Genomic DNA, 14,895 nt, shown 5'->3' on the forward strand with positions numbered 1-14,895 from the left:
TAGTTTAGGTGCATCCTAATTGTAAGGAAGCCAACCTTCTCCAAAGATACAACTTCAAAGTACAAGTCCCACACTTAGAGGTTGTTTACATGTTACATGAGGTCACTTGAGGGTCATACCTCAAGAAAGCGTGCAGAATTTTGTGTCAACAATAACCACCACCAACAAGTGCATCATTCAAATATCAAAGATGCTTATGTAGAAATAGGATCTAAAAAACCCTCCAACATCTACAAACACTAAATAAATATATCAATACAAATAAATCTCACTCAATTGTGGTATAGAATCACACACTACATCATAACATCCATCTCCTACATGAAGATCCTCTAGGTCTACACACACAATAAAAGTGTTAGTACCAAGTGAAACCAAGATCTCCAAACCAAGAAGATACAATCATCATCACTATCACAATCTCCCACTAAGTTGTGTGTCAAGCTATCCATGATATCGTGATGAAAAACCATCATCTAACCATGAGAATCAACTAAGGCTTAAACCATCAAAGTGCACATCATGAGCTCCTCAAAAGAAATCAAAATACCATGATCCTCAACCAACAAGATATATACCACCATAACCAAATTAAAAATTCAAACCAAAAAAAACCAATTAATTACCTGTATATCCAATCATAAGATGTCAAAATCCATGGCTCAATGATCACATCTATAAACTAAGCACCTAACTCTCAAAATGTTCAATATGTCAATATAAAATAATCAACCATAATCCTACCCCGTGATTGTACCTGGTAACAACATACCAACCCTTATACATGAAGATAAATCAACAAATCATGTGACAAAGAGCATAGAAAACCCAAATCTAAGCCACCAATTACAATATGTACCAATAATGAAAGATCAATTGGCAAAGACAACCCATATCCAAGCTATAAATGCAATCTGTAAGTATAAACCGCTTACAACACTGCACAACTTATAGACTCGACAAGTTATCATACATATTCAAACCAAATATTCATAAACATAGCATCATGAGACCAATTTGAAATACAAGCTGAGTATGCTATGACATTAAACTCCAAATCTCCAAAATATACAATGTCGTAAACTCACAATGTTACTATATTCAATATATATCATAATCTGTTCATATCAATATATCACCAAATAAATCATGTCAAACCCACACCAAATTTGAACCAATTTGTAGGGATCTCCAAGAGCTTTTCGTTGACTACTCAAAGTCCAAAATCTGACTCTGTATGTCCAAGTTATGCCCAAATTTGTGCTTAAAATAAATAACACCTAAATTTTGGACTCTTAAAATCTGACATAATGTCAAAATTAGAGAATCACACCTATATAAAGTTGTAGTGCTCTGAATCATCTTTCCAACAACTATAAGAAGTCTTAAATCTGATAGCCTGAGAGAAAGTTATGGCCATTTTACCAATATAACCTTTTTACCACTTTCAAAGCAATTTTTTTAGGGGAGTGTGACAAAAATTCATTCAGAATTAGATTTGACAGCCATCATGGTCTAAAACTAAAAACCTTTTGCATTTTCTATCAACTTAGTGAAACTAGAACATATTATGTATAACAATTTATGAAAAAGTCAACCTGGATCCAATGGTGAGGTCTATTTTTGCCTAGGTCATTTTTTAAGTTCTCCCCTAAAACCCTCATTTAAATGAAGAATCTAAAAATTTATTTTGACCAATAATTTTGCATGCCCAAAATATGCCAACATCCCATCATAATAGCAAATATGAAACCCCCAAATATGCAATAAACAACCTACAAAACTTATATATATTGCTCTTTTTTTCATTCTTTCATGCATTCCCATGGATTCAATCTAAGATTATAACAACAAAACCATAGCTTTGATACCACTTGTAAGGAAACTTGCAACCAAAAAATATTATAGTTTCCACAAAAACCATAATAGATCTGAAATAAATAAGCACTTGAAATTATTTAGAATTCACATGCAAGAGATAGACAACATGCCCATTAAAATATGACACAAGATAAACCTTGGGAAACCTTTATTGAGGGAAAAACCTATCCTTCAAAAGAATACATGGCCATGTATTATTCAGCAAAAAACTTATTGCAATACAAATATGAAATTATTCAAAGTCGTAGACACAACTAAGCAATCCATATGAACAAGCATGAATCCACACATCTCATGACATGCTTCCAACTTTCACAAATGTTCTCTCAGCTAACCTATCAAGCCTTGTCTTGCTCAACTTTATCTTCTTTCCTTTTTTCCTTTATTTTATTTTTTATCATTCTCATATAACAACTACTCTTGTAGTTGTTTATATAGTAGCAAGCTCCCACAAAATTACTAAGTGGTATTATATAAACCATGTGTTAACATCATGTCCTACCAAACCTTTACTAACCCAAATTTAATATTCGACATTTAATTATTTTTGCCAATATTAAAAATAATTACATCAAATATGATTGCAATGTTACAATACAGCTCATCAAGGATATTTCATGGGAATATCTCCATGTTGCGCATCCATCTAGGTGCTCCTAGGTACAACATTACATAATAGAATAAAATAATACAAGATAACAATATTATGCAATGTGTGCAACGTCCAGTATCTCATTAATATTTTTCCCATACTTGACTTGGTTTTCAACTCATTCATGTTTTTTATGATTTATATACATCAAGCAAAAACAAGCATGCATGATAGTACAATGCAAACAATATAATGTAACTCTTTTCTATGCCAAATTCTCTTTTTATTCTACCGTGACCTCAATGTTTTTCATGATATCATCAACTACTAACTCTAATATAGACTATGGATGTTAAACCATGTTCTAGTAAACATTGAATCATTGTCCAATTACAATGAATATATGCTCATTTAACATGGGATATTAAGGTGCTACAATGCAAAAAAAAAAAAAAAAAAAAAAATCTCACCTTAAAGTGTCTCTTCACACAATCCAAAGGTCTACACCATGAGCATTTACTAGCAACAAAGAACTCCTGTTAAGAGTGATTATGCTTTCTTGGAAATATTTCTAGTGGATGGGCCTTATATCAATTGGGCAAGACAAAAGCATGCTACCTCTACCTCTAAGTTAGGGGAATAATCCATACTTAAGATCGCGTTAGTTACTTATCCATTTCTAATTTCTCCTAGTGCATACCAAGGACAAGCATCTCCAATATAACCTATGGTTTCACTAAACTACACAGCTACATATCTTGACCATGGATTCATACAAAATGATATATTAGATGATTAATGTTCTCTTACGATACTTAAATTTGGTCCTAAGTATAATGCCTCCCAAGTGAGATTGTGACCTTGCCACTATTATAATAGCATGTAAATGAAAGAAAATTGTAAATTTGAACCCTAAAAGTGCTTGATGAAAACAAAATCAACAAATAAGCATAAACTATCATATATTTATAAACAAAAAAAAGAGTTGTATATCTTATGAACCCAATCAATAAATCCATAGTCAATCAAAGACTACTTCAAATATTGCCAAATCAATTTACAAGAAAAAAAATTGAAACAATGAAGTCAAGACCACAAAATCATAGGAAACTACTAGAAATATGACAAAATATAAGACTTGGCCACAAAAAAAGTCCATGTGTAGGTAAGAAAATTTTTGATTGGTTTCTTGCAAGCCTAACATGAGTAAACTAGCAGCTTCGCACCCATAACTCAACATCAATATTAGACAACTCACCCAATGCTTGTGACTTGTAAGCAGGTAAAGTATTTGCCAATTTTTTAAAGAAGGCTTATGTTGTTTCCACTAATCCATACTAAAAATCTAAACTATGATGTATCAAAATTATTTCTCAATAAATGGTTGTGTTGAATGGACCTTGCAAACAATAAAATCTCTATTAAAACAACCACCCACATAAAATTAAAAATTAAAAATTAAAAAACAAATTTAAAAAGCACTAGTACAAACCAAAATAAAGTACCCAAGGTTTCTGCTTGAGACTCATTCAATTTCTTGCAAGCCTAACATGAGTAAACCAACTCCACACCAATAGCCCAACAACAATATTAGGCAAGTAACTCACCCAATGCTTGTGACTTGTGAGTAGGAAAATTACTTGTTTTGATAAGAGAACTTATACTTTTTAAACTAATCCATATTGGAAATCTACGATCGAATACAACCATTAAGTAAATGGTTCTGTTAAATGAACCTCACAACTAGTATAACCTTTCTTAAAATTGCAACCCACATAATAAAACACTAGTGTAAAGGAAACTAAACTTCTAATTATGTAAAGGAATGAAGTTTCTAATCATTGCAATCTTCTAAGAGATTTGTATTCTTTTAACTCTTGTTGACTAAATGAAACTAAAGATACACATGACTATTCTCAAATGTGTGTGTGTGTGTGAGATACATATGTGTATATACATACACATACATATATATATACATGTGTGTGTGTGTGTGTGTGTGTGTGTGTGTGTGTGTGTGTGTGTGTGTGTGTGTGTGTGTGTGTGTGTGTGTGAGAGAGAGAGAGAGAGAGAGAGCGGGGGGAGAGAGAGATTAAAAAAAACCCTATAACAATAAAAGAGTACTAAAAAATAGAAATGCAAATAGAGAAGAGTTTAGTTTATCATTTAAACTCTAATAAATAAATTTCCTTCTCTGAAACTCTTTCATTTTTATATGCTTGGATGGTTGTGATGATGTGTTTTCATGTGCAATGTTCCCTGGATGCCTTGTGGAGGTACTTAGGAAGCGATATTCAAGCCTATGGATACACGTGGAGGTGCTTGGAGCATCTACAGGCCCAAGAAGTGCTTCCGGAGCACCTCCACGGGGCCTCCAAGGGCATTCATGGACCAGGCCAATTTTCAACACCCAAAATCACTTAAAAGTTGATTTTTGAACGCTCTGAAATGATATATTTAAATCTTTTTTCTCCTTTTTGCTCTGAAACTCAAAAAGAGGTCATTCATTATTCATTCTTCTTATTTTGTTTGTAGATGGCTTTCTTCTAATTGCCTTCCATTTTGGTATTTTGAAAGTAAGTTCATTATTTTTGAAGAGGCACATTTGTAGGGTGTCAAATAGCTTCTGCAAATGACTTCTAAGCATCTAAGATATGCATATGATCCCATTCTTGAATTCTTTTACTAATTTTTTTTTTAGATGGTGATTTTAAGTTTTGGAATAACTTTTACAATTTTTTTCCCTTTTAAAAAAAAAAAAATTGAAGAAACAAGTTTAGCTATCTATTTTAATGTTTTTGCATGCATATGCTTGTTCATTGTTCATTTCTAATTTAATATTTTTTATTTTCATGTTAGATTCAAATATTGTATTGTGCAAGAATTCCCACTACCAATAGCCAAAGTTCAATGGCAAGGCAAGGTGAATGGAGCAATAACTTCAAAATTGATGTAGGATCTCCATTATGGAGACATACCACAAGATTATCACAAATTTTAGGTGGGTCATACATTTGGAAATAGTAAACCATTCAATATCTCATATTTTTCAGTCAAAGCTTATTTTATGGACCCTACTAGTAAAGGAATAGGAATGTGCAAAGGAAGCAAAGATGGAAAGGGGATGACTGATGCACAATTACCAAGATTTATAAGAGAACAAAAGTTGTTGACTATTTGGTTAACAAATCAAAAATTAAAAAAATTAAACCTCCTTAAGGAAAGAACAAGACAAAATTGCCCATTGATCCAATTGTATCCTCCAAACATTCATTCTTGCAAGTACATGTGTCAGGAGAGGAAGACGAAGTAGCAATTATTGCCCGCAAAAGTTCATTGGAATTCGCATTTAAAATGGAATCAAGAGAGCTCTCTAATCAAACCATTGCACATTGCCTCTATGGCAATGATCTTCCTTCCAACTTGGTGAGTTTACCTTATTAGAAGGAAATGGTAGCAACCATCAATAAAGCACTAGATGATTACACTAGTCCTAGGTATGAAAAGGTGCATACTACTCTTTTTTTTTTCTTTTTTTCTTTTTTTAAAATAACCTTCTAGAGAGAGCTCGCCAACCAATTAAGACTTCACAAAAAAATTCCAATATATCTATTCAGTTTTATGGTGGAAAGATATAAGATATTAGCCATTGATTAATGTAATTGGAATGTCCCCCAAATGGGCAATTTTTATAAACAATTGATTGTGAAGGAGAGGTTAAGGATTCATAATTAATTTCTAGAATTCGCATTGAAGCCATAGAGGTAGTGGACAATGAGAATGTGGTCCAAGTAGTTATAGATAATGCCAAAATATGTGGAGTTGTAGGTGTTATGGTTGAGAGTCAACATGAACAAATTTTTTGGGCACAATGCACTATATACTCCATCTTGGTCATGCAACTAATTGGCACTCAAATAAATTGGCTAAAGATAATATACCAAGAGGGAAAGGAGATATAAACATTTGTGATGAACCACCACATGTCATAATCCATATTCAAATCATTCTCCAAGTTAATTGTTGAAGATAAATTGTAGTTAGTTAATTTCATTTATTTATTTATTTTGAATAAGCTTTATGTTCATGTTCAATTATCAAATTCTTTATAACTTTGCTTAATATTTATTGACATTTTTTTTATTTGCTTAAGTTGTTGAGACTCAATTTGCATCTTATACTATTGTTATGAAAAGACTTGTCAAGGTGCAAGGGGTATTGGCCCAAATGATTATTTCTAGCCAATGGAGTATATGGAAGGTTTTGAGTTCAAAGATAACCTAAAAGGTCAAGGCTTTCTTGAATGATGGTGGCTCATCTGCAATTTGTATTGGATTTCACCAAAGCTTTCACAACTATGCTCTGATTTGCTGCTACAGATTCACCTTACTTGGAGGATATGTACGATGACATGGAAACCATGGTAGAGTAGGTAAAATTGTACATACAAACACATGAGAATTACCCCACAAAATGTGAAGCCTTATGCAATAAAGTGGAAGCAATCATTCATCATCATTGGAAGAAGATGGCTACCCCATTACACCTCCTCGCATATGCCTTATCTCCAAGGTACTATAGTCAAGAATTATTTTTCGTCTTAAATAGAGTTGCATCATATGCAGATGAAGAAGTTGCTAATGTGTGTTACAAAACATTTGCAAGACTCTTCCAAGATGATGAAATGTACAAAAAGGTGAGTCTAGAATTTGTCTTTTTTACTTCGGGATCAAAACTTACTCCATATGCAATAAAGGACCAAAATGGCATGGGAGTTATCACATAGTGGTACATGTATAGTCAATCATACAAGCATCGACAACCTCTTGGCATCAAGATCCTCTCACAAGTAAGTTTATTTTTCGTTTTTAGTTTATTACTTGAATTCTACGATTTAGTGTTTAACATTCCTTAATTTGTTTTCCATTTGTATGTTTAATTTTATGAACACTTTCCAAATTGCAAATTTTTTTGTTGTTGAACGGCATTGAAGTACAAACTCCTATATCCATTTAGTGAAGCACAACTAGTTGGGCACAACGAAAGTTGAGGACTTTGTTTACATTCATACCAACTTGCATATTTTGTCACATAAGGAGGAGGATTATAAGGAATGGACAACCAAGCTTTGAGATGTAGCCCTCAAATGTGCAAACTTTGATGCAATGTTTATGTATCTTACTACGATCACAGATTATGTGTTGATAGCAACATGGCACATGGTGAATATAGCAAAAATGGAAACATTTTTTGTTCAAATGATCTTGAACATGTAGCGGTTAAAGATTATGAGAATGTGGATGGTTTTTAGAATCCTTATGATTATGAATCTCGTTAGTGAATCTTGACTCTTGACTCTTGATTGATCAACATTGAATGGTGAACTAAGTTTTGATTTTGTAATTCAAATTGCATTGGAATCTTAAACTTCAATAATTTACTAAAAGTTATTTCAATCTATATATGTGTTTGTGAAGTTTGAAGTTGAACTATCAATGGTGAGGTATCATACTGTGGAATGATTTATTTTTGTACATTATATATATATAAAGAGAGATCCTTTACAAACCTTGTGCTCATTTGAGTAACAACATGGAACCATTACAAGCTTCTTATGAGCAACCACTCTAGAAACAATTGGAAGACCGAGTCACAACTTAGAACCTTTTACAATGAGACAAATACAACCAATAGAAGACCAAGAGCTGCAACTTAGAATTCCACAAAGATGTCCCTCTTGTGATTTGAACCAAGGTCTCCATAATGAGAAATCATGGCTTTAACCAAGCTTAACCCCTTGCACGATATATATATATATATATATATATATATATATATATATATATATATATATATATATATATATATATATATAATTCCGCATCCGTATCCGCAACTTAGGAAAAAATGATTCAAAATCAACACTTGTTTAGAGTTAAAACATTGCAACTCATATTGTTCAGACAGTTGTAATAGAAGGCATGTTTGTGCATCACCATTATCAATGGGTGCTACTACAAATCTGAACACAAAAAAAAATTGGATTATCATCCCACCCTAAGGTGTACTGAAATCAAACTTGGGAATTTTCTCAAAATATGGCACCTTGTACCATTAGGGGGAAAGATTGAACAGAAACAGAATGCTAATATACAATGCGTTTCACAATCAGATCAACAAGTGTTGACACATTTCTGCTCAGGCAGTTGACAGTCCATAGCTCGTCTATTGCCAACAGAAAAAATCTTCACATATCGTGAAACAATAATAATGCAAACAATAAATTTTCCATATTGACTTCCAAAATCAAGCAAGTAAAGCATCTTTTACGATCATTTATAATGATGAGTGGTCACCAGGAGTATTTAAATCCATTTCCACTTGACGGATGGTCCACTGGATACCCTCCAGCTTCTGCAGGAGCATCACATAAGAGTAAAAATCCCAAATATATTTAAGAAGTCCCTTAAACAAACATAACTTACAGAAAGCCTAAACTTTCAAACATACCTTTACTAGATCGTGGTACCGCCTTGCAATGTCATCAAAATGAGGATCCACTCCCTGATATTCACGAAGCCGTGTCACCTGGCAATGGCCATACATTTATATTAATATATAATTGAGGAAAATTATTTTATTGACTACCGAGTCTCCCAGCTGAATATTATATAGATAGCTGGTGATAGAAAACAATTTAAGAACACAATCTAAAATTTAAATTAAAAATATGTACAGTAATATTAGAATCTGCTAAAAGTTCAAGCAAATATATAATTGCATAGTCAAGAATTTCATTCTCACAGCTTTATTATAAGCAGCAGATGCCTCCTCAGTTGCCTCAAGCAAATAATTCCTGCAAACAAGCATTGCCAGACAATTCAAAGAATTTACATTAAAAAATGCTAAGAGTTGCAACATCTGCTACCACCCTCCATACCTAATTTTATGAAGTGCAGGTACTGCTTCTTGAGTATAAGTGTCACGCAATAGGAGATGTTCTAGAACCCTGCATTGGACATTAAAATGCATATCACAAATAAGAATTCCTTCAGTTGAAATGAGTAGCAATTGAAAAGTCAGGAAGTCCCCTCAAAGCTCTACAAATATCCATGCCTCAAAACAACTAATAATCAATAAAGATTTAGATGACACTGCATCAACAAATGAGTTGCAATAAGATACCCTATAACAAAGATTCCATTAGAGATGTTACTAAACATAGATCCACTCCTATAACAAAGGTTCCATTAGAGATGCCAGGAAATATATATGCACTTCCGGACTAATAAATCCAAAGTTTCAAGCATAGAAATTAGATATCATTCCAAATGACACCAATCATTAAACTGAATAGTTCCAATTCCAAGTATCAATCATTTAAGCAAATACCAAATTTATGATGATGAATATCTGAATTAAAGTTTTTAATGCTTGAACTCCACTCATACAATCACAATCCAACTAATGGGTACTGACCACGATATTCTACAAAAAACTGAAACTATCCACTTTTGTATGCTTCAAAAACTGAAATTGTCTACTTTCATATGCTTCAGCCATATGAACACCCAAAAGTTAGAACATACAAATTACATACTGATCTTTACAATTACAGACTAGCAGTGCAGAAAAGAGCATCGTTTGACTGAAGCATAATAACTAATGGTTAGTTTTCCAGAAAGAACGATATGCAATACAATTTGGTTAGTTTTCCAGAAAGAAGAAGATGCAATACAATTTTATGTTTCTCATAACACTTGAAACAGAAATAGTTCTACAATCACTTATTTTGGCTACTCATGTGCATCGCAAGTGCAAACAAGTAAACAAGACTAGCGAGAACATTTTCCTTTTGAAATATTAAATGGAAACTGACAATGTCAGAAATGTTGATTATCAAAAAAAAAACTAGCTTATAGAAACAAGAAGTTGGCTATTTCGTTTGCTCATGCATATAATAAGTGCAAACAAGCATAACGAGACAATATTTCTTCCTTTGGAATAATAAATGTGAAGTGGCAACTACAAAAATTCTGGATAGCTAAATAACAAAAACTAGTCCATATAAACAAATGGAAGAAGTCAACAGCATGTCCTCTGTTATTTATGTAAAAAATGATCTCCAAACGATTCTTAAGGCTTGCCTGTAAATTTCATAGTTCCAAAAATCGCCATGAAATCGCCGAAATCGCCGAAATCGCGATAAGATTCATGGCTCCCGATTTTTTTGGAATTGGAAATCGCTGGTGGCGATTTTTTCGCATGAATCGCCTGAATCGCCAAAATCGGCGATTCATGGAAAAAATCGCCAGAATCGCCATCGGGTATCGCCAGAAATCGGCCGCGGCAGCAAGGATAGAAAGTTCAATTTTTAAAAAAAACACATGTTTTATTTGCTTTCTAAGTTGACTTTCCTCTTTGTTATAACCCTAAAGAGCCTTCTATTTGCTTAGTATGAGTAGAAGAGAGGAAGAGTGAGAGAGAAGAAGAGAAAAGAGAATCCATAGGTTTCCAACCGGCAAGAAGGAAGAGCACCAAAGAGATCAGAAGTCCATTTGGGGAGGCCATAAATTGCATTGGGAGCATTAAGGAGTCAATATCAACACTCCTCAACTCATTTGCAAGAGGTAAGTGTTGGTTTTTTTTTTGCATGTTAGTGTAGTATGCATTTTTTGTTAAATTTTTTTAGTGTTCATTTGCAAATCTTGAATGTTTTTTATTTTTAGTTTTACTAAATTGCAAACTAGGGTTTGTTGTTTTGTAGTTTTTGTTTATTAGTTGCAAACTTTGATTTTTTACATGAATTTTTTTATTGCAGCAGCCCTTTGCTTTCATTTTCCAATTTCCACAATGGGTAAAAAAGATGAATGCTGGAAATATAATGAAGAGTTTCCTGGGAGAACCAAATATCAAACAAAATGTATATTTTGCAAAGAAAAAATAAATTCGGGAGGTATCTATAGATTGAAATACCACATTGCTGGCATACCTGGCCATGATGTCACAGTTTGCACTCAACAAACCGCTGAGGCAAAACGCTCTTGTTTAGTGGCATTAGAAAAAATTGAACAAGACAAGTTGACTAAGAAAATGCAACTTGAAGGGTTAAGAGGTATTGGCTCCCGTGCTCCCACATCCGCAACCGCATCTACATCTGCAAGTGCATCTGCATCAGCTTCCGCATCCGTAGGTTGTGTTGGGGAGGGTTCTTCTAGGCCTCCTTTTCATCCTAGTGCTAGTGCTCATGTGAGTGTTAGTGGTAGTCGGTCTCATACTGAGACAGAGTCCAACACCAACCTATTGCGGCCTAGAGTGCGGAAAAGCAGAATGGATAGTTACTTTGTGCCCCGCACTACTCCTGGCTCCCAACCCACGCTTGAGGGCATGGGTTTGAACAAGGAGATTCATGATGCTACCAGAAAAGAGATTTGCAAATTTTGGTACTTTTGCAACATTCCATTTATTGCAGCCAGGTAATTGATTCTTTTTTCTTTGTTATCTTCAAAGTTAAAGTTAAAAGTAAAAGTAAAACTTTAATTATATCTACTTGTTTTATGATTTTAGTTTTTGACATCTAAATTTCTAATCAATATCATTATCTATTTGTGACAGGACTCCTTATTGGCAGAACATGATAGATGCAGTTGCCATTTGTGGTCCGGGGTTTAAAGCCCCAACTGAGGCTGAGTTGAGTGGATACCTCCTGGAGGAAATGGTTGAGGATATGAAGCATGAGCTTGAGGACAACCGAAAGGAGTGGATCGAAAAGGGTTGCACCATCATGATTGATGGTTGGACAGATAGGAGGGGAAGAACACTCCTCAATTTTCTTGTATCCTGTGGAGGTGATTGATCATTCTACTTTCCTACATACATAATTTTGAATCGTGATTGACTATTTCAAATTTTGATTTGTTGATTGCTAATAGTAATTATAATTCGTTGTTTTGTTACTTGTAGGATATACCATGTTCCTCAAATCCATTGATGCTTCTGCTCATGTAAAAAACGCCACATACTTATGTGAGGTTATTGAGGAAGTTATAGCAGAGGTGGGGGAACAACATGTGGTGCAAGTGGTGACGGATAATGCAGCAAGTTATGTTGCTGCAGGTAAACTTTTAACTTTTTAAGTTTTGAAAATAAATTTATTTGAATTTTGAACTTTTTCTAATTCTAACTTAGAATTTCTAAGTTTCCTAAGTTCTAAGTTCTAACATGTTTGAAATTTGAATTTCTAATTATCTTAAAATTGTTGTAGGCAAACTTTTGATGGAGAGGCACCCCACCATATTTTGGTCCCCTTGTGCAGCACACTGCCTTGACCTCATGTTGGAGGAAATTGGCAAACTTGAGTGGGTCAAGTCATGTGTGGAAAGGGAAAAAAACATATGTAAGTTTATTTATAATCATTCATTTGTCCTTAGCACAATGAGGAAGTACACAGGAGACAAAGAGTTAGCTCGTCCAGGGATCACGAGGTTTGCCTCGAATTTCATCACCTTGCAGTCCTTGTTGACATCAAGGGATGATTTGAGGAGCATGTTTGTTGGGCGGGAGTGGATTTCATCTTCCTATGCTACGACCACTGCAGGGATAGATGTGGTGGATTGCATATTTGATGATAATGGTTTTTGGAAACCTGCTAGAGAAATACTTAAGGTAATTTTATTGCAATTTAACATTTAATATTTTACAGTTTACTATGCTAATTGTTTAATGATTTAGTTTTACCTTATATTATTGAATTATTCTATGTTTAAGTTTTGACTCAAATTTTTGTTTTACTTTATATGTAGGCCACTGAGCCTCTTGTATCTCTCCTACGAACTGCTGATGGGGAGAAGCCCTCTATGGGCTACATATATGAGGGCATGGATAGGGCCAAGGAGGCCATTAAAGCTCAGTATGCAGGAGTGCAGGAGAAGTATGCCCCTATTTGGGACATCATTGATAGGAGATGGCAGAATCAGCTCCACAGACCCATCCATGCAGCAGCTTACTTTTTGAATTCGGCATTTCGTTTCCGTCCTGACTTCAAGGCGGATGAGGAGGTTCTCACCAGATTATATACAGTGATCCAGAGGTTGAGTACTAATGAGGATAGCAGTGCTGCAATTATTGAGCTTGATAAGTTCAATAATAAAGAAGGGCCACTTTTCTCTAGCAGGGTAGCCATAGATGCTCGGGAAACAATACAGCCAGGTAAAAATTAAATAATATATTCAATGTTCATGAATCTAGATTCTAAACTTAAAGTTGATTATGTAATTTTAGAGTTAACTTGTAATTTGTAATTTGTAAATGAGACTAATTATTTTTATTTTCCCTTATTTCAGATAAATGGTGGCAAATGTTTGGGGCCACAACCCCAAAACTTCAAAAAATTGCCATTCGTATTCTGAGTCAGCCAAGCAACGCTTCTGGATGTGAGCGCAGTTGGTCCATGTTCGAGCACATCCACTCGAAGAGGAGAAACAGGTTGACAGTGCAGAGGTTGAATGATCTTGTCTTCGTTCATTACAACCTCCGTCTTAGGATCAGACAGATTTTGGGCACTGACTCCTCTCCGATCATTCTGGAGGAGATTGATCCAGAATCAGAGTGGCTCATAGAGGTTGTAGATCCAGTCTTCACTGAGGAAGACCGTGCGTGGATTGACCAGGTGGATATAGAGGCTGAGGCAGCTAGAGCACGTTCTTCGGGCATTGGTAGACGCACACGTGCACGCACAGACACAGGCCCTAGCGACATTTGTGAGCCCATCTTATATGCGGGAGATATGGCTCGACAGTCCTCTAGGACCTACATTAGACGCCTTGCTACTAGGCAGACTGGATACTCAGAGGCTGAGGCTGAGGCTGTAGCCGAGCTTGAGGATGATGTTGAGGATGATGATGACTATGAGCCTGAGGCTTGAGTTGGAGCCTTGTTTTTATATTTTGTTTACAGATATTGATACTGAATCATTGATAGACATATGTTTCAAAGTTTCAAACTTTCATGGATCTTCATCTTAGATTCTTACATAAATTTATGATTTGATATCTTATGGATCATCTTACATACATTCTATGATTTAAATCATTATGATCATTTGATTTCTATTTACTTCAGCTAGCCTACAATTTACATTTTAGAATCTTAGATAACATAGTTACGTATGTGATGGATTTTATGTTTCATGTTTATGTATGTTAAGTTTTAACTTCTATTTGATGATGTTATAGTGTGCTTAAGTTATATTCAATAAAGGGTGCATGAAATAAGTTTTAAATTGTTAAAATCTTTAAATTTAACGGGTTTTTTCAAATTTGCCGATTCATTGCCGATTCATTGCCGATTCACGATTCGATTCGACCTTGCCGATTCCGATCCGATTCCGATTCACGTTTCTTTGCCTGTAATTTTGGATGCAG

General features: G+C 34.4%; 2 protein-coding genes across 2 annotated transcripts in view; one reads left to right on the forward strand and one right to left on the reverse strand.

Annotated features, from left to right (window-relative positions):
- Positions 1-8,398: 8,398 nt before the first annotated feature.
- AUG4 (HAUS augmin-like complex subunit) overlaps positions 8,399-14,895 on the reverse strand; it is a 62,144-nt gene continuing 55,647 nt past the window's right edge. Inside the window, exons 10-13 of the mRNA XM_089813661.1 lie at positions 9,414-9,482; positions 9,278-9,329; positions 8,984-9,061; positions 8,399-8,887 (exon numbers count right to left, since the gene is read on the reverse strand). Coding sequence (XP_089669787.1) covers positions 8,810-8,887; positions 8,984-9,061; positions 9,278-9,329; positions 9,414-9,482 — 277 coding nt within the window. The 3' untranslated portion in view covers positions 8,399-8,809. The remainder of the gene's footprint in view (positions 8,888-8,983; positions 9,062-9,277; positions 9,330-9,413; positions 9,483-14,895) is intronic.
- On the forward strand, positions 12,107-13,803 carry LOC149572555 (uncharacterized). The gene is made up of 4 exons (XM_089813660.1): positions 12,107-12,321; positions 12,437-12,589; positions 12,738-13,138; positions 13,276-13,803. Exons 1-4 carry the CDS (start codon positions 12,108-12,110, stop codon positions 13,690-13,692), a joined length of 1,185 nt encoding a protein of 394 aa, XP_089669786.1. The 5' UTR covers position 12,107; the 3' UTR covers positions 13,693-13,803.

This window comes from Cupressus sempervirens, chromosome 2 (genome assembly GCF_028749045.1).
Source record: "Cupressus sempervirens isolate cs-2001-9-10 chromosome 2, ASM2874904v1, whole genome shotgun sequence".
In the NCBI taxonomy this organism is placed as follows: Eukaryota; Viridiplantae; Streptophyta; class Pinopsida; order Cupressales; family Cupressaceae; genus Cupressus; species Cupressus sempervirens.

Bases quoted from the DNA above. Each gene is read 5' to 3' on its own strand.
- LOC149572555 (XM_089813660.1), top strand. From the start codon at position 12,108: ATGATAGATGCAGTTGCCATTTGTGGTCCGGGGTTTAAAGCCCCAACT. The intron at 12,322-12,436 runs GTGATTGATCAT...TGTTACTTGTAG, and splicing joins TTTTCTTGTATCCTGTGGAG to GATATACCATGTTCCTCAAA. The intron at 13,139-13,275 runs GTAATTTTATTG...CTTTATATGTAG, and splicing joins CTGCTAGAGAAATACTTAAG to GCCACTGAGCCTCTTGTATC.